The following is a 22,647-nucleotide window of genomic DNA, read 5'->3' as shown; positions in this document are numbered from 1 at the left end:
TTGTTTATTTATTTTCTGTTTTATTTTTCAGGCAGGGTCTCATAAAGCCAACCAGGCTGGCTTTGAACTTGATATACAGTCACGCATCCTTGACCAGAACTTCTGAACCTCCTGCCTCCATCTTCAGAGAGCTGCGATTACAGCACCAGCACACGCAGTTTGTGCTGTGCTGGGTTTTGTGCAAACTCAGCAAACGCTTGACCAACTGGTCTACCTCCTCAACCCTCAGTTTGAAATTGTTTAAAGGATTTTTTGTTTGTTTTTTTGAGAGGGTTTTTCTGTGTAGTCCTACCTGTCCTGGAACTCACTCTGTAGATCATGCTGGCCTTGAACTCACAGAGATCTGTCTGCTTCTGCCTCCCAGCTGCTGATATTAAAGGTGTGAATGATATCTACTGTGAAGGTGCCGGCCATTTCCCACATCTTTGGTATAGGATTGTCTTGGGTTACCTGTTCCCATGATCAATTTTGGCTGTGACCTTCTTCTTCAGCTCTGCTAGTTCATCTTTGGGGAGTGTCCCAGACAGGATCTGGGAGCGCCACTCAATCAGACTGTATGTCATTTGCTGCAGTTGGCGGAATAGTGTGACCTTGTTGTTCTAAAATAGGGGAAGGACAGAAAGGGAAAAAAGATGTGATGGAGAAAGAACATCTTTGCATAGAATTTCCACAGGGTACTACTTATTTAGTAGGTCACATAGTAAGCTGCACACTTTGAGGCATAATTTTTTTGTTCATAAGAATAAGTTTGCTCAAACTACTCTGAATATGTCCCAAAATGCAATTCTAAAAGTGAGTAAATAGTTTCAAATTGGTCCTAAATCATAAACCCATCATATCATGAACACACCCAAAAATTCTGACCAAGTCCCTTCCTCCACTGAAAATCCTTTAGGCATTCCCACCAGGGATAAGAGGGTACACTGTAAGTCCTTTTGTGGCCGGCCTGGACCACATTCCCACCTATATTTTGTATCAATTTACACCTCAGTATCTCCACTTCCTTCATGCACGGTGGTCATTTCTTCCAAATGTTTCCAAATGTTCCGGAATCTGTCATAATTTCCTCCACCTGTAACCACACTGCCTTTCTTTCCGAACCTCTTTTGAGTGTTCATATGTGGGGTGTCCATGCACACGTGTGTGTATGTGTGTACAGGCAAGATCACCATCAGGGCACTTCCTCATTCACACTTCACCATATTATTTTTTTGAGACAGACTCTCTCGTTAAACCTGGAACTCAGTGATTTAGGTAGACTAAGCCCCAGGCATCTGCTGGTCTTTACCTCCCCATCTCTGGGTTTAATCCTGTTTGCCATCAAGGCCCAGTTTTGGTGTGAGCATTGCGGAGCCAAAATCAGATCCCCTGCATGTATGGCAGGTGCTTCATCCACTGAACCAGCAGGGCTCCCCAGCCCCACCAGCTGCCTAATTCTGACTGCAGTCTCAACTGAGAAGTCTTAGCTGATGAGTTAGCCATGCCTTCCTCTGATTGGAATTTATAACCCATGCCAGTACTCAGAGTCCTGGAAGACTGTGGCCTGGCTGGCTCTCTCCCTACATAGGAATCACCCCTTCTGTGTCTGTATCTGCAAAATACACGGAAGGAAGAATTACAAGTGGAGAAATAACTAATTTCGGAGATATTGAATATTGGAAAAGATATCTTCAAATTTTATTTATTTAATGTATTCATTATTATTATTTACTTTTTAAAGACAGGGTTTCTCTGTAGCTTTGGAGCCTGTCCTGGAACTCTTGTAGTTCCAGACTGGCCTTGAACTCACAGGATCCACCTGCCTCTACCTCCCAAGTGCTGTGATTAAAGACTTGTGCCATCACCATCCGGCTTCAATTTTTTATTTTTAAAAATAAAAATTGCCCCATAAAAAGGATATTGAAGTCACTAGTAATTCACTAAACTGACCAAATAACGTTTTGAATCTCAATAATTTCAAGAGTCAAATACTTGGTGTCTGAACCATCACCATCTAGTTCTTTCTAAATGGTTGACTGGATCATATATACTCTAAGAAACCATCAGTCAGTGAGAATGAACTGGAAACAAATGTTCTGCCCTGGAAAATCCAGTATCATTGAGGGGAAGGAAAATAATAAATAGGCAAGCATATGCATGTATTTATCATATACAAAGTTATTTTTTTCCCTGGCAACACTGGAATTGAATTTGGAGGCTCACAGATGCTAAACAAGTACTCTTACCACTGAGTTATAACCTTAGTACTTATTGTTGTAACTGCCCCTGGCCTGTCACCTGGATACCCTGTCCCTTTAAGAGACAAGCCCCGCCTACTCCCAACTTCCCTCCCCCTTCCACTGTCTCACCTCTCCTCTTCAGTCCTCTCTCTCCCCTTCCTCTCCCTCTCTCCCTTCCCCCCTTCTTCTGGAGAGGCAGCTTCTACTTTCTCTTCTCTCCCCCCTTCCCTTCTCCCTCCATAACCCACTAAATAAACTCTATACACAAGCTCTTTCTGCAAGGCATATCTATCTGTCTGTCTCCTGCTGAGGCCTCAGACTGATCACCAGGGGACCCACTAGGCCTCCTGTGGCCTGCTGCTGCCCCTCCTGGGAGTCCCCCACCACCTCTTTATAAATAACGCTTTTATTATTATATCTACATATACAAAATAATCTCAGATTACGAAGAGTACAAGAAAGAAAATGAAAACAATTTTAAAAATGAACAAACTGGGTGTGTACACCTTTAATTCCAGAACTTGGGAGGTGCATCTGTGAGTTCAAGGCCAGTCTCTACTACTTAGTGAGCTCCAGGCCAGTTAGGGTACACAGCAAGACCCTGTCTCAAACGAAAAGTACAAATGCTGGAAGGGCCCCCTCAGACAGTCAGGGAAAGCACACCATATTCAAAATATATCAATTACAAACCTGTACAGCACCACTCGTTACTTATGGACTATGACGCTGGTGGTTTCTTGTTTGTCGATAAAAGCGTGATGTTGTTATATGACTGTGCAGTTCTAAAGCTAATTTATAACTCACCCGTCGTGTGTCAACCACGCTAAGAGCTCAGTACTCGATGTCTAAGCCATTACAGCCTAGGTTCTACCTGAATGGTTGGCTGGTCCATGACACAGAGAAGATAAGAGATGTAAACAATACACAGAGGGGGGAGGGGAGTGGTTGGGTGAGGACGGAGAGTGGGTGAGTGTGCATTCTAATGGCTGCCACTGTTTCTCTCCTGTTGGTGTTCTCTAACAACCCCAGGAACAGATTCCCAGACATGAACATCAACCAGAACAGAGCTGGAAACACCCGACGTATTTCTGACCAAAGCATAAATCTGTAAAGAAGAGGCCTGGCCTACAGTGTGGCAGTGAGAAGCAAAGATGAGATTAGTAACTTTTGATAAAAACTCTGCAAGTCCAAAGTTTGTGGGGACACAAAGGAGGAAGAGGAGACGGAGGAGGAGGAGGCGCTCAGTTATCTGTGATCTCCAGGGGCTTTATTTACACTGCGGATCTTCACAATTCAAAAGGCAGTTCCTGTTTGCAACCAGGAAGGTGTCTACATCTTCCTACATCCTCCTGAGCTGGCCCTTAGAAAGCACAGGGAGATGTGTAAAGGTCTTGTCTTCAGTCAGCATAGGTAAAACCTCTGCCTTTTCAGTTGAGTTCTGCACAAAATGTTCCCATTCCATTGTCTCACAAACTGGGGTGGGGTGGGGGAGGAGGGGATTAGGCCTACAGACTATGCCTTTTACAACTGCTAGATGGAAAGGGAATTTTTTTTTTCCTTTCCTGTAACTCCTCCACTCCTTTAGTGTCTTCTAACTGTAATTAAGACATTCATTTCCATACTCTGAGAAAGAACGGGTTCCGGGGGCCTGGGAATCCTCGGCATGATGGGGTGTTTTGTCTGGAGCACATGCTCGCAAGTCCTCAGTCTCAATTATAGCAGACATATCCGTGGCAATTTAATTATTGCCTGTCCATATCAGGCTTGTGTGCCAAGTCCTTCCCCCAAAGAAGGATGAAGACGGCCATTCTTTTCCCACTCACTGTGCCAAATTCATTTTCAATAGACAAGCGGGAACAGGCCAGAGGAAGTGAGTTCCCCCACTTTCTTCAAGGAGAAGGGCTTTGCCCCAACTGCTCAGGGCTAAGTAGTTTGCATCCTAGAAGCCGCTCATGCATTTTGGGGGGGGGGGGACATGTAAGGGCAGAAGAGGAAGATTCCGCGCCCCCAAGTAGGATGAGTATGTCATATTCGTCGTCTCTCCCGTTGTCCTCTGCTGGGATTTGGCTATGGCTTGTCCTCCCCAAGGGCTCCTATGCAGAGCCATGATGAGGGTGGTTGACTTTCTGAGTGGCCAGGTAGGAGGTCATTTAACCACAGGGGGTGCTGCTGAGTGGGAGGGGTTAAAGCTGGCCTTTTGGACTAAGCTAGTTCTTCTTCTTCTTCTTCTTTTTTTTTTTTTTTTTACATAGATACAGTACATCTTAAGCGTATCCTCTCCCCAGCCCCCTCCCCATCTTCATGCATTTTCCTGTGTTGTAAGCCACTGAGCCCAGTTAACTTAGCTTGCTGGAATACTGAGCAATGAATGTGGTTGGCTCGATCTTGTGCAGGCCTTAGGTGGATAACCACAGCCGCTGGGAGTTCCTGAAGGTAACGGGCAGCACGGATGTGACCATGCCGCACCCAGAAGACGGCATTTCACAGCCCTCCTTTTCCTTCCTTCTTAGATTCTTTCTGCCCCCTTTCATAGGATGCTGTTCTCTGAGTCTTGGTGACAACAATGCGTGTGTGTGTGTGTGTGTGTGTGTGTGTATGAGAGAGAGAGAGAGAGAGAGAGAGACAGAGAGAGAGACAGAGAGAGAGAGAGACAGAGAGAGAGAGATGGGTAGGGGAGGTCTTCTTCAGTTACTAGACGCATAACTGGTCACAGAGTCGTTTCCTCTCAGTTCTTGGACCAGTGATGAGTCTACTAACTGCTGACCTCAGCAGAAGGTAGCTCTCTGGCTAAGGTGAGATCGGTATGTTCGTTCTTGAAAAAGCTGGTAGGAAATACTGCAGACCTGGACTCGGAATGGCTCCTGTGAGGTCTTCGCCCTGTACACCGTCCTATCACGAAACAACCTTCTGTGAGATGAAGGGCAACAGGGATGATGGATACAGGTCCCTGATCCTGAACGTTCGTTCAGCTTCCAATACTGGGAGCAAAGTAAACCTGTTCTCTTTATGCAGTACCTGGACTCTGGGGTTTTGTGCTATCAGCAGCAGAAGGACTACCAGGCCCTCCTTCCTGGCCTCTGGTTCCTACATCCTACCCAACCCAAGCCTGCCCTCTACAGAGCCTCTCCTCTATCTTTGGTCCTCTCCAGGTTTGCCTTTTCACATTACGTAATCTCTTTGATCCTTTATGCAAAGGTCAGCACGACCCTGGGATCTGGTAGGAACTCGGAAACAAATCTGATGGCTTAAACTCTTAAGAGTCTGGTTTCAGTTTGAGTGAGGAACTGTCACCGCACGTAACACACCCCAGATACTGTTTTCTACCAGATAATACGGACATCCCTCTATCTCACTTGGTATGTTTGTCTAAGCCAGATGTTTACCCTCTTTCCTTCTTTGTGTTAGAATTTCTGGAGGGAAAGACCAAGGCACAAGAACAGATAGCTCTGCCTCCCATGGTGACAGGAACGCAGAAGTCACTCGGGAGTTTTACAGAAATCTGGAGGCTGTTCAGGCCACGACGCTGACTTATTAGGTGTCAGGACCCCGATTCTGCTCGCCTCCTCGCCTTCCTCTTCCATGGGGTTTTATGATTTAGAAGGAAAAGTGCCCGAGGGAACATATGGAGACTTGGCTTCTATTTCTAATTCTATCATTAACTTGCTATGTGACTTTGGGCAAAGTTCCCTGCCCAGAGACATCTTCCAGTCTAAGACAGAGCTGCTCACCTCCATGTATCCTCCTAACAGCTTCCTGATTGGCTGCTTCTGACCGCCTCACTTCTTTGCCCTGCTCTGCACACACTGGGTAGGAATTAACAAATGGTCCCCAAGGAGGGAGCTTTACGATATCTCAAGAAGTCTTTCCCATGTAGCTGTTAACTCCAGGGTGCAGACTGAGTGCCAACTGAAGTATCCAGCCATGCATCCTACCTATCCTTACTTCCTCTCCCCGCCCCGGAAAAACTTGGCCTGCCAGGCAAACGTTTGATTTTTTTTTTTTTTTAAAGAAAACGTTCCAGGATTTCCACGTCACGTTTTGTTTCCTGCCAAAGCTACATGGAGGCAGAGCTTGTAATTAATTCTCAGATCACGTGTTCTGCCTGAGGATGAAACCAGTTTCAACAGGAGACCAAAGGGAGACCAGTTAAACTGTACTTCAGTCTGTGTTGCCAATCACCGATGACTGACAGCTCAGAGGCGGGACTTCATCTACCTGGAAATAAAACCATAGGTGTGACAGGAAGAAAGGGTGACTCAGCATGCCCTGCTGTTCCCGACCCCCACCTCTCTATTCCAAAGTCCTCCAGAACTAGAGCAGGCACAAGGTTCTATTTTGGAAGCCACGTTCAAGTGCAGGGGGATGGGTCCTAAGAAGGAATACAGGTTAACAACTAAACTCCCCAATTCCACAGATCAGTCCTGAGGAATACAGGTTAACAACTAGACTCCCCAATTCCACAGCGTCTACTAACTACTTTTAGTGCCAGGCTCTTTCCCTTCGGGAAGCAGAACAAACCCCAGCTCTAAAACTTACAGAAAGAACAGGCTGCCTCAAAAAAAACCTCACTGGGCTCCTTCTCCAGTGAGAAGAGGGGAGAGCCCCTGGGCTGTACCCAGTGATAGGCAGGTGTTGCAGGCTTCCCAAACAGTTCTGTATTTGAAAACACCTGTCTCACTGTTACCCCAATACAGTCTGGTTTGGTAATTTCCAATAGAAGAAATAGCATCCTGTGACTTGGGATGTACGGCTGTTTATATTCAACAGTCTGGGGCTGGGCAGATGGCTCAGCACGCTTAGCTCTTGCAGAGGGTCCTGTTTTGGTTCCCAGCACCCGCGTCAAGAGTTCAACAACCACCCGTGACTCGAGCTCTGGGTGGATCCAAAGCCACTGGTCTCTGTAGGCACCCAAATTTACACACACACACAGACACGTGAGCACACACACGCACACACACACACACTTTAAGAGAAAAGGTATAACCGGTCCCGTGTTGTGATACATACATACCTATAACCCCAGCACTCCTGAGGTTAATGCAGGAGGATGGAGAGTTTGAGACCTCTCTAGGGTACAAAACTAACTGGTAAGTTATAGCTATCTGGCAAGTGAGGTTTCATACAGCTGCAATCATATCTAAGTCAGGGCAGTATGCCTGTCCGCACGGCAGGGGGACTTGCACGGAAGCTGGGAAGCTGGGAAGAGGTGGCACTGGAAAGCAAAAGGCCAGAGATCCCTGGCTGTATCTCACAGTTGGGGAACACCAATCTCCTGAGGCAGGAGAGGAGACTACATGGAAAATACAAATTCACCTGCCTGGAGTAATTAAGTAATACCACAGCTGAAAGGGAGCCAGCCACGGCCTGGGCTCTGTCCCTTCGGCCCCATCGTGGAAGATGCAATGGCCACAGCTGGGTAGACAAACAATTTCTAGTGTTCTCTGGGCAAGTGCTACAGTGTGATGGAGGTATCCTTCTATATTCAAGATTCTTGGCACTTTGGAGAAGCCGCGTGTAAGTTGCTATCATGGAAGGCCCACGGAAAACTCACTGAAGTCACACAGTGCATGATCAAGGCGCACAGACTACCTAATTCCAATTACAGGAGAGGAGAGGAGAACCCAGGGGTAAAGGAGTGTGCTTAGGCTGCAGGACCAGCTACCAGCCTCCCGAACCTATGTTCTTTCTGTTAAAGGGTTGTTCGTTTTCTGTGACTATTATCAGCTTTGTGGATTTCTCTGAATATAAAAATACATACTCTAGCTCGGTGGTGGTGGCGCATGCCTTTAATCTTAGCACTTGGGAGGGAGAGGCAGGCAGATCTCTGTGAGTTCCAGGATAGCCAGGACTGTTAAACAGAGAAAGAAACCCTGTCTGAAAAAACTAAAACCAACCAAACAACAAACAAACATAACAAAAAAAAAAACCCAAAAAACAAAAACAAAACCATACCCAGAAAGGGAGGGAGCCCTCTGAGAACTGCTTGCTCTGTCCAGCCCCAGTGTCTTCTGTCTTGGCTCACCACCAGGTGACCTCACCGATCAAGACATTTCCTCCTTTCCTGATCAAGCCCTGGAAACACCCAGTGAACTGGTCCAACCAAGGGACAGTTCTGCAGGCAGAGCTTACCAAGAACGGCTGTGAGCATGCACTCTGCATTCTGGACATAGCTGTGCCTCCTGGACTTGAACCTCAACCAAGAGGACTTGCTATCTACAGGAAATCCAGCCTGCTCCCACTGCTCAAGGCCACTCCGCCCATGATGATGACAAGAGAGAAAGGCAGCGGCCTTGGGTACATGTGGCACACAGAGAGCGGCTCCTGCATTCCTGGCAGCCACAGCTGGGTGAGAGGGAAAGTTCTGAGTCAGGGTTGTCTGGTGGGAGGGCCATCGACTGCAGTCGCTGCTTCCAACAGTATTAACCAGCACAGGTTTGCACTGGCGGAGTCTGAGACCGAAGACCTGCAGGTGGGATGGTACCGCCACAGTCCCCTTTCGTGCTTTCCCTATCCCTGCTAGGATATGAAGATACAGACTCAGAAAGGGAGCGAGGTTGTGCGTCACTTCTACAAGGTGTCAAAATCCTGCAGAAGTTTGGGGGACTCTGCTTCACATCACAGAACTAGCTAGGACAGGGCATGCAAGGGAAAACCCGTTTCGCAGGGGGATTTGGCTTCTATAGTTTGTTTCCTGCCCATAGCATAAGGTCGACATCTGCCAGGAAGGACAGTTGAAAGGAAATCAGTAACATACTCTCAGGAGAAAAGAGGGACCATATGAAGGAGGGTCGTGGGGACAAACAGCCTTCCTCTTGCCACTCTGGGTAAGGGGTCCCATATCTTCAATATGGATGTCTCTCCTCCCCATTGTGAGGTATTTCTGGTGATTACACTCCTTATAATTGCTAAGACCAGGAGACAAACATCCTTCCTTTCTGGACTAATCCAGCATCCTCATGGCTGGGATTTACCCAGTTAGCAGGTTGTATTTCTCCCTCTAGAAATGAACACTGTAAATTTCCAGTGAGATCAGACAGAAATGAGCAGAACCAGGAAGCAGCACATTTAGGGAGAGAGAGAGTTTGTAGGGAGCAGCCTAGAGGTGGTTAACAATGGCACTCAGAAGGCTGGATTCAAAGTTCATGGAAGGAATTCGTGCAGATGTAGCCCTGGTGGTAGTGCACTTGCCTAACATGCAGAGCCCTGGGTTCAATCCCCAGAACCGCAGACGAAAAGTCTAATCTATGGGAGGAAATCAATGGGAGTATTAATGTCACAGTGCATGAACGTATGCTGGCGGGGGCCATGTTTAGCTCACATAGAATAAAGGAGCATGTGAGCACAATCCAAAAACAAAAGGCTAAAACATATGCAGGGAGGAGAGACTTGGAAACTAGAAAATAGAAGGACTCCCCCCCCCCCTTTAATACTTCCCAGGGAAACAGGGTATTTGAGGTTTGCTACTCTCATGAGAAAGAAAATCAGAAATTCTGCCTGAGGTGAACTGTCAATGCCCAGGAGAAGGAGGTGGAGGGGGCGGGTGATTAATATCAAACTCACTGCGTGTGGACTACTCCTTAGTGAATAAGCAGTTAACAGGAACACAACCAGACCGGGTCCCAGACAATGACTAAGCACCACCCACCGTCCATGTCTTTCCCAGCCAATCAGTAGCAACTACAAGTCATTTAAAGGTTATCTTGTCAGATTTCTAAGATCTATGGGGAAAAGATGTGCTGTCCTCTGAGAGGGAATTAAAAAAAAAAAATCAATTCATTAGGCTTTGTTCTTAAAACTCAATTCTAGGGAAAAAAAAACACAAAACCCCACAACTCAATTCTGCTACTAAATGGGTAGGGGCTCACAAAGAAAATGTCAAAAGCACTTATCAGCTCACCCCACTGGAACTGCTGGGGGCATCGACAGGACAGGCACACAGGTCCTATTTCCTCAACCTTACTTATTTCTCTCCTTCCATCCCTCCCCCCACTCTTTGCATGCATCTGTCTGTCTGTCTGTCTGTGAATGGAAACCAGTGTCTCATGCACGGCAGGCAAGCACTCTACCACTGAGCAACACTCCCAGCCCTATTTCTCAGTTCTTTCCCCCCAGAAACCTGCCTTGTGGATATACAGAGGCCATGGTGAAGAAAATGAGCAACAAAGTCGTCTACTAGAGAGGGAAAAGGTCTTTTTATTCATGGCACAAGCAACAATAACAAAAACTCCTTCCAAAGTACAGGCTGAGTACCCCGTATTTGAAATGACTTGAAATGCTTGGGATGAGAAGTTTTGCTTTGCTTTTTTTCCGATTTTTAAAGAAACATTTACATAGACCTGATGAGGTCTCTTAGGGATGGCATTTAAGTCTAAATATGAAATTTGTTTATGCTTCATCTGTACCTTCTACAACAGCCTCAACATAATTTAACGTGGCCTCAAGATAATTTTTGTACAGATAGAAAGTGTCACACAAGGTCAGGAGCAGGACAGACTTTTCCACATGTGTTATCACACATGTGCTCAAATGCTTTGGAATCTTGAACGTTTTGGATGCTTGAGTTTTAGATTTGGAATGCCTCTGGTTTGCCTGTGATACAGTTGGAGTAGGGTGCTGGATGACCGGCCTCCAGGGAAGCGATGTTAAGAAGTGAGGGGGACCCTGAGGAGTGGAGATTAATGAAAGAGCACCGAAACCACCAGTCTCACTAGTTATCGCGAGAGGGTTCTCCGACAATGAGGCGACCCTCCGTGTTCTGCTCTCCTGTCATGCCATGTGAGTATTCCTTCATACAAGCTATCGCTACGGTGACACCATCGACATCAAGGTACCCGCCAGAGTTGAACTGGCTCCTCTTATCAGGCTCTTGAGCCTCCAGGACTATGGGGTAAAGCTGTCTCTTTTCTTCGTAAGTTGTCCTCCCCTCAGGTATTAAATTACAGCACCGGAACATAGACAATGCAGAATACTCAGCCTGTACTTACCCAACACATTCCGCCACTCAAACATTTCCAGAGAGAACATTAAGAAATAAGCCCATGTCCATGCAATTTCCCACCCATCAACCCTCTATATCCACCACTACATAATCAATTAACCAGAAGCAGAGTGCTTTCAATGTAAGTACAAGTTGATCAATGGAGGCCACAGGGATGACAGCCGTATCCTTTCCCTCCCAGAGTGAATGATTTAGGGGCTCAGAGTTAGAGCTCCCATCAACTACGTCCGAAGAGATCAAAAGATCACCTTCAATATGGGCATAATGCCCCAAGGGCCAGACCATGCATTCAGCAGTAAGTGTTCGGGTAGTCCAGAAGGGATCATTAAGGACGAGTTTGTTTAGAAGATGCATTATGACAAAGAAAGGACACAAATGAGGCTTTGAAGCTTGGGTAGGGAGAGAAATACCATGTGCTTTCCCCACAAAGGGCTGGTGATTTCTAAGGCTATGCTTTATCCTGGAATACACAGCCAGGATGTGATGGAGTGAAATCCGGTGTGAACTCTTAGGACAGGCGCTGGAATGAGGTTTGGTTGCTGCTTTCGTATGCAAGGACAAGATTGGGGTTATCGCTGTAACTTAGCCAGACTGTCCACACAAAGAAAAGAATGAACTTCCAGGCCCAGCTATCTAGTCTATAGACTCGTGAACTTCTTCACATGTCTGGTCAGAAAATATATTACTCACCATGTGACTTCCTAGTCACCCCACAGAAGCCTGAAGTCTACTACACAGGCGAGACCCACTGGTGCTCACCAACAAGGTCTCCGGAGAAGAAACATTAGAAAACGGTCCGTAGGTTCCAGTGTCAAGGAAAGAGTGTTTAGACAGGAGAAGCGTCCATGATGCTGCAAGGAACTTCGAGTGTCTTGTGCGCTTGCAAAATAGGCATTTTTATTCTGATGATGTTAAATGCTGAGAGTCCCAGGCCCTAGTCCCAGGACAGGCGTGTTTAAAGAAGTGATGCTCAGTTTAGAGCAAAGCTAAGGAGTTTGTGTGACAACGGCTTTCTTGGCAGAGAACAGCACATGGTGAGACATACAGTCTGCACATGGGTCTTCCGGCCTCTCTCCCTCTTCATATGACATCACAGGAATCCCATCACGAGCCTCCACATTCATGTTCTTATAGCCTCCTAACCACCTTCCAAGTCTTCTCTTCTTCTTCTTTTTAATATTTATTTATTTATTTATTTATTTATTTATTATGTATACAATATTCTGTCTGTGTGTATGTCTGCAGGCCAGAGAGGACACCAGACCCCATTACAGATGGTTGCGAGCCACCATGTGGTTGCCGGTAATTGAACTCAGGACCTTTGGAAGAGCAAGCAATGCTCTTAACCACTAAGCCATCTCTCCAGCCCCTCCCCCCCCCAAGCCTTCTCTTCTAAGCACTACAATTGGATTGAATTTCCACCTTTGGAACATTCTCCTTCCTAATTCTATTTATGTATTCACACGGGGCAACTTAGAGAAGTCGGCTCTCTCCTTCCACCATGTGGGTCCAGAGGATCCAACTAAGGCTGTCAGGCTGGGATGCCAGGGCCTTTACTTGATGAGCCATGTCTCGGTCCTAGCCTTCATCCTCTCAATGCCTCACAGTGGAGTAAACTCTAACGTGAACTTCAGAAACAGCAGGTTACGTTTAAACCACAAAGTCCCAGTTGTAAACACACATGAAACTCATGATTATTGCCACACAGAGGATGTTGCTCTGCCTATGTGATTTCCATTTGAACAAGCATCTTGTATTAGCATTCTGAGGTCAAACAGTGTGGGGGGAGAGAATACTGACTGAAGTAAGCCTGACTTCAGCTTACCCTATATGTGATTTGGAGTCTGCAAGGACTATTGGTCATGGTTTTAATGCCTCCCTCAGCAGGCTGAGCACTGTGCTATTGACAAAATGTCTATTTATTGGCATAAACGGAGATGCTAACAGCAAGTGCCTTGAGTTCCTGCTAGACTATTAGCAGATATAACTGCATCTTTTTTTATAGCAGTGCGGTGAGGGATCGTGGTTTGAGGCACCCAAGAAGACCTTGGCAAGTGTTTGCAGTTTTAGCTTCCTATTCCTTTCACAACCAGCAAGAGTGAATTAAGGATCACACCCACTTCCCTCTATAATCCCATTAGCGTTGACCCAACTCTGGGGAAATGAGAGTCAGCCGCCTTCCAGCATTGTGGGCTCCAGGGAAGGCTCACCCTGCTCAATGGAGAAGACGGCTCTGCAGTACAACGGTCAGACTGAGGGTCCAGAAATGGCACCTAAGGCCACCACCCAAGGTGAACCCCAGGGGAAGCTTACCACATAGAGCTTGCGCCAGATGACAGCCCATTCTCGTAGAGTATTCGTGAGTTCCTGAACCAGTGGCAACTCCCCAGGAATCACGGTCTCATGCTGCCTACAAGGAACCAAAGAGATATACACTTGACTGCACATCATAGGAGCTGCCTTTCCCGACCAACACACTCTTGACAATCAAAGCCAGGAATGTGGCTGCTGTGGTTTGAAATAAACTGATCTGCCTCTGAAGGGGTGTATAGTTTGGCGAACTTGAACCTGGATAAATAAGGGGAAAAAAAAAAAAAAAAAAAAGAACTGAGACCAGCACAGTCTATATGCATGGCACAGGCGAAGCCTAGACTCTACTTCCCCAGGTTTATGCTCTCTGAAAGTGCCAATGACTAAGCCGTGTAATTAGCTGCTTCCATCGGGCAGCTGTTCTGTTTTGTAGAGAGGTACATGGCATGTGATCTCACCCAAAGACCTGCTTGCAAGGACTGATCCATGCCCTCTTCCAGAACGGACTGGGTTTTCTTGTCCTCTGCTGCTTCCCAACATGGGAAATGGAGACAAACCAACATCCCACTCACAGTAAGCTTAACTGCATTTACTCAATAAATGATCCCTGGTGCTCCAACAATTATCAACAGGAAAAAGACAGCAAAGACATGCAAGCACATAGGAAAGAGCGGCAGGACCACCGTGAGTACATGCAAACATGGGAGAGAGCTGAGCGTGAATTCCAGGTGGAGAAGGGCAATATCTTATAGGGCACACTTGGCTCACGACACATCTCCTACACGCTAACTCTGGAAAGCTGCAGGCGGTCCCCGACTTAGGAGAGTCTGATTTTGCAGCTCTAAGATGGCTGGGAAGTGTACACGCACAGGTGCTGGCTTTCCACTTCTGGCCCAGTGCTGAACATGTTACATGAGGGACGTGCGACTCTATACTACAACAGCCTTTGGCTTAGGTGATTTTGCCTACCTGTCAGCTACAGGAGTACACTGGAGGTGGCTGGGCTAGGCTGTGTTTCCTAGGTTAGGTGAAATAAATGCATATCTTGTTGTCCTTTTTATTAGCATATATTAATTGTTTAAAATGATGGCATATCTTGTTGTCCTTTTTATTAGCATATATTAATTGTATAAAATGGTGGACTTTCCTGTGATGCCCGCTTATGATGTTTGCTTGTTTGTTTGTTTGCTTGCTTTTAAAGATAGGATCTCTCTGTGTAGCTCTGGCTGTCCTGGAACTAGCTCTGTAGACCAGGCTGGTCTCGAACTCACAGAGATCTACCTGCCTCTGCCTCCCGAGTGCTGGGATTAAAGGTGTGTACGACCACCGCCCAGCTCTGCTTATGATTTTTTTTTTAACCCCAGTGGGTTTTAAGGATGCAACCACATCTCAAATCCAGGAGCATCTTTATCTGCTGAATGAGTAACAGAGTTAACTGGGCATCGTGCCTATAACCTGACAGATCCAGGTAGAACAGGGCTCGGCTCCTACTTTGCCTTCACAAGTGACACTGGGAGGCTGCCCAAGAACGGTCCATTGGGAAGAGTAGTCCTCTAGGAGGCAGAGAAGAAGAGTTCCTGGTGCTGGTTCTGCTATAGAGAACCTATGGGAACTTGAGCAGGTCTCTATCTCTTGTCTTATAATGTGGGAGCTGGGCTTTGGACTTCTCAATAATGTTCATCTAGCTTAGAGGTTCCAGGACCCTGACCGCCTCCCTGGCACCAGCCACGGACTCAAGTTTTAACTTTCTTAATTCTCTCTTCCTACTTTGGATGTCCTGCTTTCCTTGGCTGCCACAGGGTCAGTCCTTTGAAGGACAAATGACCTGACCAAGAAACAAATACTCCAAGCTGAGTGGATCTTAACCACACAGCACGCTCGCATACACTGCTTCCCTAGGAACTCACAGCAAGACCACCACAGCGCTTTCCTCCAGGAAGCTGTGAAAATTCTGACTGTCAACTAAGTGAAGTATTCAAGGTTCAGAGTTGAGGCGGACAGACGGGTGTCCCTCCTTCCCAGATATTCACACAGATTCACATCCACATACCCAGTGAGCGGTCAGAAAGAGCTCCAAGGGGAAGTGGAAGGCCCTCAGAGTTCATCGCTGCTGTCTTGACTGTTCTGGGGATGGGTACCCGGAGGGGGACAAGTATAGAAAGAGAAGCCAGAATGAGGAACTCTATGAGAAAGTAAAACCAACAAGCGAAGGAGAACATCAATGGGACTAGGACATTCTTTCACGACCATCTTACATCTTCATCCCTTTGCAGTGGTCCTTCCTGGACCAGAACTTACCCTCCATCTTCCACGGTTGCCTCTTTCAAATGGATGTATGTTTCGGGAAAAATACCCTACAGAAAGAGAACTCCAGTTATACAGCCATTAAAAACAATCTCAAAGTCAAGAGCATAAACACAACGGGGAGAGCTATGGCCACCTTGACAAAAGGAAATTCCCAAGCCAGTTTGCAGGGCATCGCTTATGATGACCGCCTATATCTCAACCACATTTCAAGGAAGGATAGAAATGCTGAAATGGTAGAAATGAAGATTTGGGCTCAGGATGCATAAGATGTTTTGAAAATATAGAGCCAAAAAATGCCCCACCAGCTCAGAGATCCAGCAAGGGCAAGGAACGTAATACCAAGAACCTAGAATCTATACAAAGCCAGCATGCCAGGGTGCGTCCATTAAATGGTCTCTCATCATGAGCAAAGTGGAGCCGGCAACATTTTAGTAGCTTCCTACAACGATTCCTGTCAGCACTTTCATTGAAGACCAACTGCAAATCATCAGTCACCTGATCACAGCCTCCTATTGTTCTCCTTTTGTAACCCCAAGAGGCATTTCTATGTCAGTATTATGACATCGCCCACTGGCAAAAATTTAAAAAGTCCCAAGGGAAGGGCATAAAACCACTGGGTGGAAACCCCTGGGTGGGAACCAGAGAGCCACACCAAAGATCTCTCAGTAGGAAAGAGAATACTGAAGCTTACGTCTCGCTGTGCCATGCTCTTAAGATGCCACATGGAGAAGGAGCCACTGAGCCTTGCTTAAGAATGGTTCACATGGCAGAGAAGACGAGCGAGCTGGCATCATGGCTCAACTCCTCCCAGCCTTGTTCAAGAGAGGGCTGGCATGATCTCTGGGGACAGTAAATGTCAGAGATTGCCGACCACACAGGTGGTGGTGGAGATAACCCACAGTTCATAGGACCATAGGTTAAAAGGTGCATGCACCCCATAATCTTTAACAGGACAAGAAACCACGGGACTTTGACAGTGGTTGCTTTTGCAGCCAGTTCTATGTACTGTCTCTGTCTATACAATGTTCTCTCTCTTTTCATCCTTCTCCAATAAAACAGGGAATGGCCAGAACACGAGGAGCTAATAAGCTGACCTCAGCCATGACACAGGTCATCAGAACTATAAATAAATGATGACTTTGAGACACCGATGGCGACCACGGCAGATGATTTACACAGGTGTGCAGGCATAAAAGCGTGGCTCTCCAGAGTCCATTCCTTTTGTGATCCCGCCGCTCTGCTGTCTTGCAGCAGCTCTGCGTCATGGTGGCACTTGACCATCCAGTTTACAGTCATCCGCTTTCTCTGGTAAGGCCAGAGCCAACCTGGGTCTTGAATTTCTGGTGTCTCTCAGTTCTGCCTTTCTTTTCTCAATGTAACCTACTCACTTGAATACATTCCAGCTAATGATTTTCTCTATGTTATCCCGTCCGCACACCCACCATCCTGCCAAGATTAATGACCAGTCTCTTCGAGGCTTGAGCTTTGAGTCTTGCTCATTCTGCAAAGCCGAGCTTCCTTTTGCCATCATTCCAAATGGCTAGTTTGGCTTATGAAGGACGCCAATAATTGCCATGACAAGAATTGTCCTTTCAAATAGCTCTTCCCCCGAGACAGGAAAAGGGACTAGCCTAGGAGGGGATTTCTATCACGCTGCATCTCCTGATGAAGGGGTGTCACACTCAGCAAAAGTCAAGACTGAGGCCTTTAATTCCATCTTGTTTCTTGAATGTCCACAAAGAAGGAAATTTCAGTTTAGTAGAAAAAAAAAAAAGAATGCCTAGTAATTGTGCCAAATTCTGTTCATGTTTTCTTTATCAAAGGACAGAGAAGCTCTAACTGAAATAGCTTTCTCCCAAAGGTGAAGCTTTTAAGCTTCCGGGTTTTAAAGAACTATTTATTAAGAACAAGAGCAACAAAAACCCAGCACAACCCTCAGCTGTGACCTGGACCATCTCGTATTTAAGTCAGACCAAAGGGCAACACTAGCCAGATGGATGCAGACGAATCAGGAAAGCACAGAATGCCTTAGAAACCAGGGTCTTCTATGCTAGAACAAACCCTTATGTAGAGTAAAGGTCTGAAACCTTGTTTTAACAGTACGTACTAGGTTTTGGTTACATTGTGATTGTAGTGGTCGGGCTGAGATCAAACCAGGGCCTCGTTCACACTAGGCAGGTGGCTGCCAGTCACATAATTTGGATAGAGGACACTAGTAAGTCACTCAGGCTCGCCTCAGTCTCCTAAGTAGCTGGGGCAATAGGAGCACATGGCCAGGCCCAGCTGTTCTTGATAGTTTGTACAGTTTGTCTGAGAAGTTTCTGTACACCTTTTTGCATATTAAAATAACAAAAGGAAAAGGAAAGGACCGAGCATTAACTAACCTGGGTATTCGTTGTCTTTCATAAAATTGAGGCAAAAAGTTGTTAACTTGTGCAGGTCTAGAGGTGGCCACAGGACTCAGGTGGAGGTCAGAGGGCTACTTTTAGGAGTTGGCTCTCTCCTCCTCCTCTGAGACCCCGGGAGGGAACTCAGGTTACTGGGTCTGCTGGGCCATCTTGCCAGTCAAGTGTGAACTCGTAACTGCTTTCTGAAAACTCACCTTCCACAGCTGTGAGTAAACGTAACGGCTAACAGGGCCAAAGCTACACACAGCAGGAGGGCGTGTGCTAGGCATCAGCTTCCCAAAGGCCTTCAATCTAGTTCGATCATAACCCTCATCATTCCAGCACAGACTACCACACTGGTCTCTGCTGGGACTGGGGATGCTGAAGTCAGCCAGAGAAGCAGAAACAGCTCAGCTGGAAACAGCATGTGGCACAGGACTCTGACTGTGGGCATGGCAGGGACAAGTGGACTCACATCAGGGGGACTTGGCACCCGCGGGAACGGCAAATGTTCCTTTTTCTGTTCGATTATGAAAACATCAAAGTGAATAAAGTGTGTGTATGTGTGTGCACACACGTGTGTGTGTATGTGTGTGTGTGTACACAAGTGTGCAAACACTAAGACTGAAGAGTCATCAACTCAGTCACGCTCACCTTTGGGTTTCTGTAACTTCTAACTAGCAGGCAGGCGGCTTCTGAAATTTGAAGGTTTCACAGGCCAGTGTGCAAGGGACCACATCTGGCCTGTAGTGTGGTCAAAGAATAAGAATCTTTCTACCCTTTCTGTCCTGATGAATTCATTTTTTTTTCACCCTCTGCTATTGGCACATGAGCTAACTGTGAAATAATAAAGCCCTATCAACTTTGTTCTTGCAAAAGAAAGTGCTGGCACGTTACCCTGCCCCAGCAAGCAACATCAAAGGAAAAGTGCTGATGGGGTCTAAAGCGAATCCAGAAACATGTTAACATAGCTACCGGCCTTTCTCCAGTTTGATGATGAGCTGCCCTGACAACCCGGAAAGCAAGCCATCTAGGCCAGAGTTTCTCAAACTCTGCCTGAATCGTGAGACACACATTAACAGTCCCGCACTAAACAAAAAATGCAATAAAAAGCATGAGCCACATAAACATTAATACCTGAGCTGAATGTGTCATAAGTGTCTCTTTCATTCAGCCTTGTTTTGGCTCCCATGCAGCACAATTAATAAAAAATTCAGAGACAGAAATTGGAGTTCAACCTGAAGGTCAGAAAAGCAAACCGGCCAGGGTACTAGAGTTTTTTTTACCTCTACTACCAAGGCTGGGCGACTGTAAGCCGACCAAACCTCTCTCTCCTCCCATTTTATATTCCCTCTAGTGCTGGGATTAAAGTTGTGTGACTCCCTAGGACTGGGATTAAAGGTGTGAGCCACCACCACCTTGATTTGTTTATTCCGCATTGATCTTAAGCAGCCCAGGGTGGCCTTGGACTCAAAGAGCTAGACCTGCCTCTGCTTCCCAAATCCTGGGATTAAAGGTGTGTGTCGCCATTACCTGACCTCTAGTGGCTTTAGTTTTGTCTCTGGTCTTCAGCAAAGATTTATTTATCAGATACAAATAATATCCCACTGCACTGCCGTGTTACACTTTACTAAAATGACTCCATGGTACTCCATGGGCCTCACAGACTGAAACCACCACTCTGGTTTGACAGAATGATTCAGGCAACAGGCAGTGTCAGTTCTGGCAGGGTACGTAAAGTATGCGCGGAGAAGTGGGTCCTGCCCTTTCCTCCCTGACAGAGGTTCCCAGGGCATTATCACTGTACTGTTGCTTTACTGGACTTCAAGGGTAGACAGCAGGAAGTCTAGGGCTCCTGGGAAACACATCCATGGAACTTATGCTATTCCTCCAGAGCACCGGGGCCAAAGTCTTTGTTTCCAGATCAAAGGAAATGCGCTCTAGAGATAGCAGATAAAGGGATCACACAGCAAGACTGGTGGACAGAAAAAGGAACTAAGAAATGGAACCCAGTGCCGTACCTTTTTGGATTTGTTCTGGAGAGCGTATCCTCTGAACCAGCCTGGGGAGGGGAGGGGAGAACACAAAGCAGGTTATGTTTTTTGGGAGAACGAAAGGACGTCAGCAATAAATGTTCACATGTTCTAACGGCAATCCTGAGGTGGAACCCAAAAGGTCAGTTCCTATGAAGCCACAGACCAGGAGCTCTCAACCTTTGGGTTGCGAACCCTTTGGGGGTCAAAGGACCCTTTCACAGGGGTTGCCTAGGAAAACTCGGATACTTACATTACATTACGATTCATAACAGAGGCACAAATACAGTTGTGAAGTAGCAATGGAAATAACCTTATGGTCGGGAGTCCCCGCAGAATGAGGAACTGTATTAAAATGTCTCAGCATTAGGAAGGTTGAGAGCCACTGCCTCCGCTGCTTACACAGTAAAGATCTATTTTATAGCCATATTCTCTAACCACAAGACTTAAAATTTGCACAGAGGGGGCTAAAGAGATGACTCAGTAGTTAAGAGCACCTGTTCTCATGGAGGACCTGGCCTGAGCTTCCCAAGTGCCGAGATGACAAGAATATGCCGTATACCCTGCCAGACTTTAATTCCTTTGCAAAATTCCATTAAGGTATTTACAGACAGACATTTTCCCATTTATCATGGAATACACAACTTTATGTGCCCATAAACAAGTATTTTATATTAAAAAATGACTGAACACATGGTTTTTCTTATAGCCACACCCATCAAAGGCATCCAGGTGTTCACCCCTCATCTTGCCCCACTGTGAATGGTATTATGTGTAAGTAGATGCAATCTGTAGTTAGAACTGCAGGTACCTGCAGTAGGCCTCTACAACTATCTCAGAAGAACCCTGCGGAAGACTGTGGAAGAAGGGAAGGAAGGATTGTAGGAGCCAGAGAGGCTGAGGACACCAGGAGAACACGGCTCACAGAATTAACTCTGGGCTCACGGGCCCAGAGACTGAAGTAACCATCATGGAGCCTATATGGGTCTGAACTAGGTCCTCTGATATATGCTGTGGTATTCAGCTCGGGGTTTTTATGGGACTCCTAACAGGGGGAGTGGGGGTGTCATTGACTCTTTTGCCTGCTCTCGGCACCCTTTTCTCTTACTGGAATGCCTCTCCCAGCCCTGACGTGAGGGTTTGTGCCTAGTTTCACTGCATCTGTTATGCTGTGTTCGGATGATATCCCTGGAAGGCCTGCTCTTTTCTGAAGGGAAATGGAGGAGCAGTAGGTGGGAGGGGTTGAAGAAAAAAGAGGGTGCGGTCAGGATGTACTGTATGAAAAAAGAATAAAAACAAACATATAAACAAAAGATACCAACCAGAAAATAGTCTCATAATCTGTGTTTTTACAAGTTACAAGTAGAAAATTTATTTTACCTCTTTGGTTACAGACTGAATAACATTTTCACAAATTTGAAATTTTCAGTGAAACTAAAAAATTTAAAGGATTTACTATGTGTTGCAGAGGGTGTGGGAGTAGGACTTTGCTATGGAATTATAGTCAGCTACATGGTTGAAAAAAAGATCTCCCCAAAGAAACACCAGCCTCAATTCAGGAAGCCTATGTGCGGGCAATCAGGTGAGGCCAGAATACATGGAACATTCCTCCAGCGACTCAACAGTCTATGCCCCTCCACGCTTCTGCTGAGACACGAGAATAGTTTTGCATGAGTGGCTGGCTTCGGCATCACCTGGGAGGGATCAAGGGTAGAGTTGGACGTCATGTTAAGAGTAATTGAGGCAGTTGTCACTTTTCAAGTCATAGAAAACTAAGACATCACAATACAGACGTGGACCCTCTTACCCAGAAGAAGGCATTTGCATGCCTGTAAATGGTGCTTGACACAGCCATTTGTCACAAAGTTATGTTTCCCAAACATGTCCTCTTGGGAAGGGGGGGTATTTCCACACAACCCTTCTAGTTTACCTCTAGGATCATGGTGTGTGCCTAACTGCTAGGAAAAGCATGAGATGATCATTCTGGACTTGTCAAAGTGAACAGTCGTTTTCCTTGGCAGTGAGTACTGTGAACACCTGATGGACATCTGGAGCTGGGTTGCATTCTTACCGTCAGAACTCCTAAGAAGGCAACCACTAATGATTGAGAATAATTCCCACAGCTCTGTTCACAGGTGTTTGCTATTCCTAGACCATACAGCTGGGTTGCAATACAAACAAGAACACAGTTTCCCCATTAATCTCAATATTTGGCGTTCAACGCTCATAATTCAACAGTTTTCCATCAGGCTTCGGGACACATCGTGATGCAAAGAAGCAGTGGGCAGCGTGTCAGGAAGGGGTCAGCAGTCGGCAGAAAACAGGGAGTACAGAACGGAAGGGATGCTCCGAAGTTATCAGGGAATTACAACAGGAGGAAAGGCGGGGGACCA

The 22,647-nt window shown here is 46.4% G+C and overlaps 1 protein-coding gene across 3 annotated transcripts in view; it reads right to left on the bottom strand.

Annotated features, from left to right (window-relative positions):
- The window catches only part of Dock5 (dedicator of cytokinesis 5), a 184,865-nt gene that overhangs the window by 94,136 nt on the left and 68,082 nt on the right, over positions 1-22,647 (bottom strand). For all 3 annotated transcript variants that reach the window (XM_057785719.1, XM_057785722.1, XM_057785720.1), the window contains exons 3-6: positions 20,243-20,283; positions 15,826-15,881; positions 13,531-13,627; positions 451-599 (exon numbers count right to left, since the gene is read on the bottom strand). In XM_057785719.1, coding sequence (XP_057641702.1) covers positions 451-599; positions 13,531-13,627; positions 15,826-15,881; positions 20,243-20,283 — 343 coding nt within the window. The remainder of the gene's footprint in view (positions 1-450; positions 600-13,530; positions 13,628-15,825; positions 15,882-20,242; positions 20,284-22,647) is intronic.

Source organism: Chionomys nivalis, chromosome 12 (assembly GCF_950005125.1).
Source record: "Chionomys nivalis chromosome 12, mChiNiv1.1, whole genome shotgun sequence".
NCBI classification, from domain to species: domain Eukaryota; kingdom Metazoa; phylum Chordata; class Mammalia; order Rodentia; family Cricetidae; genus Chionomys; species Chionomys nivalis.
This window is presented reverse-complemented; position numbering and strand designations above follow the sequence as displayed.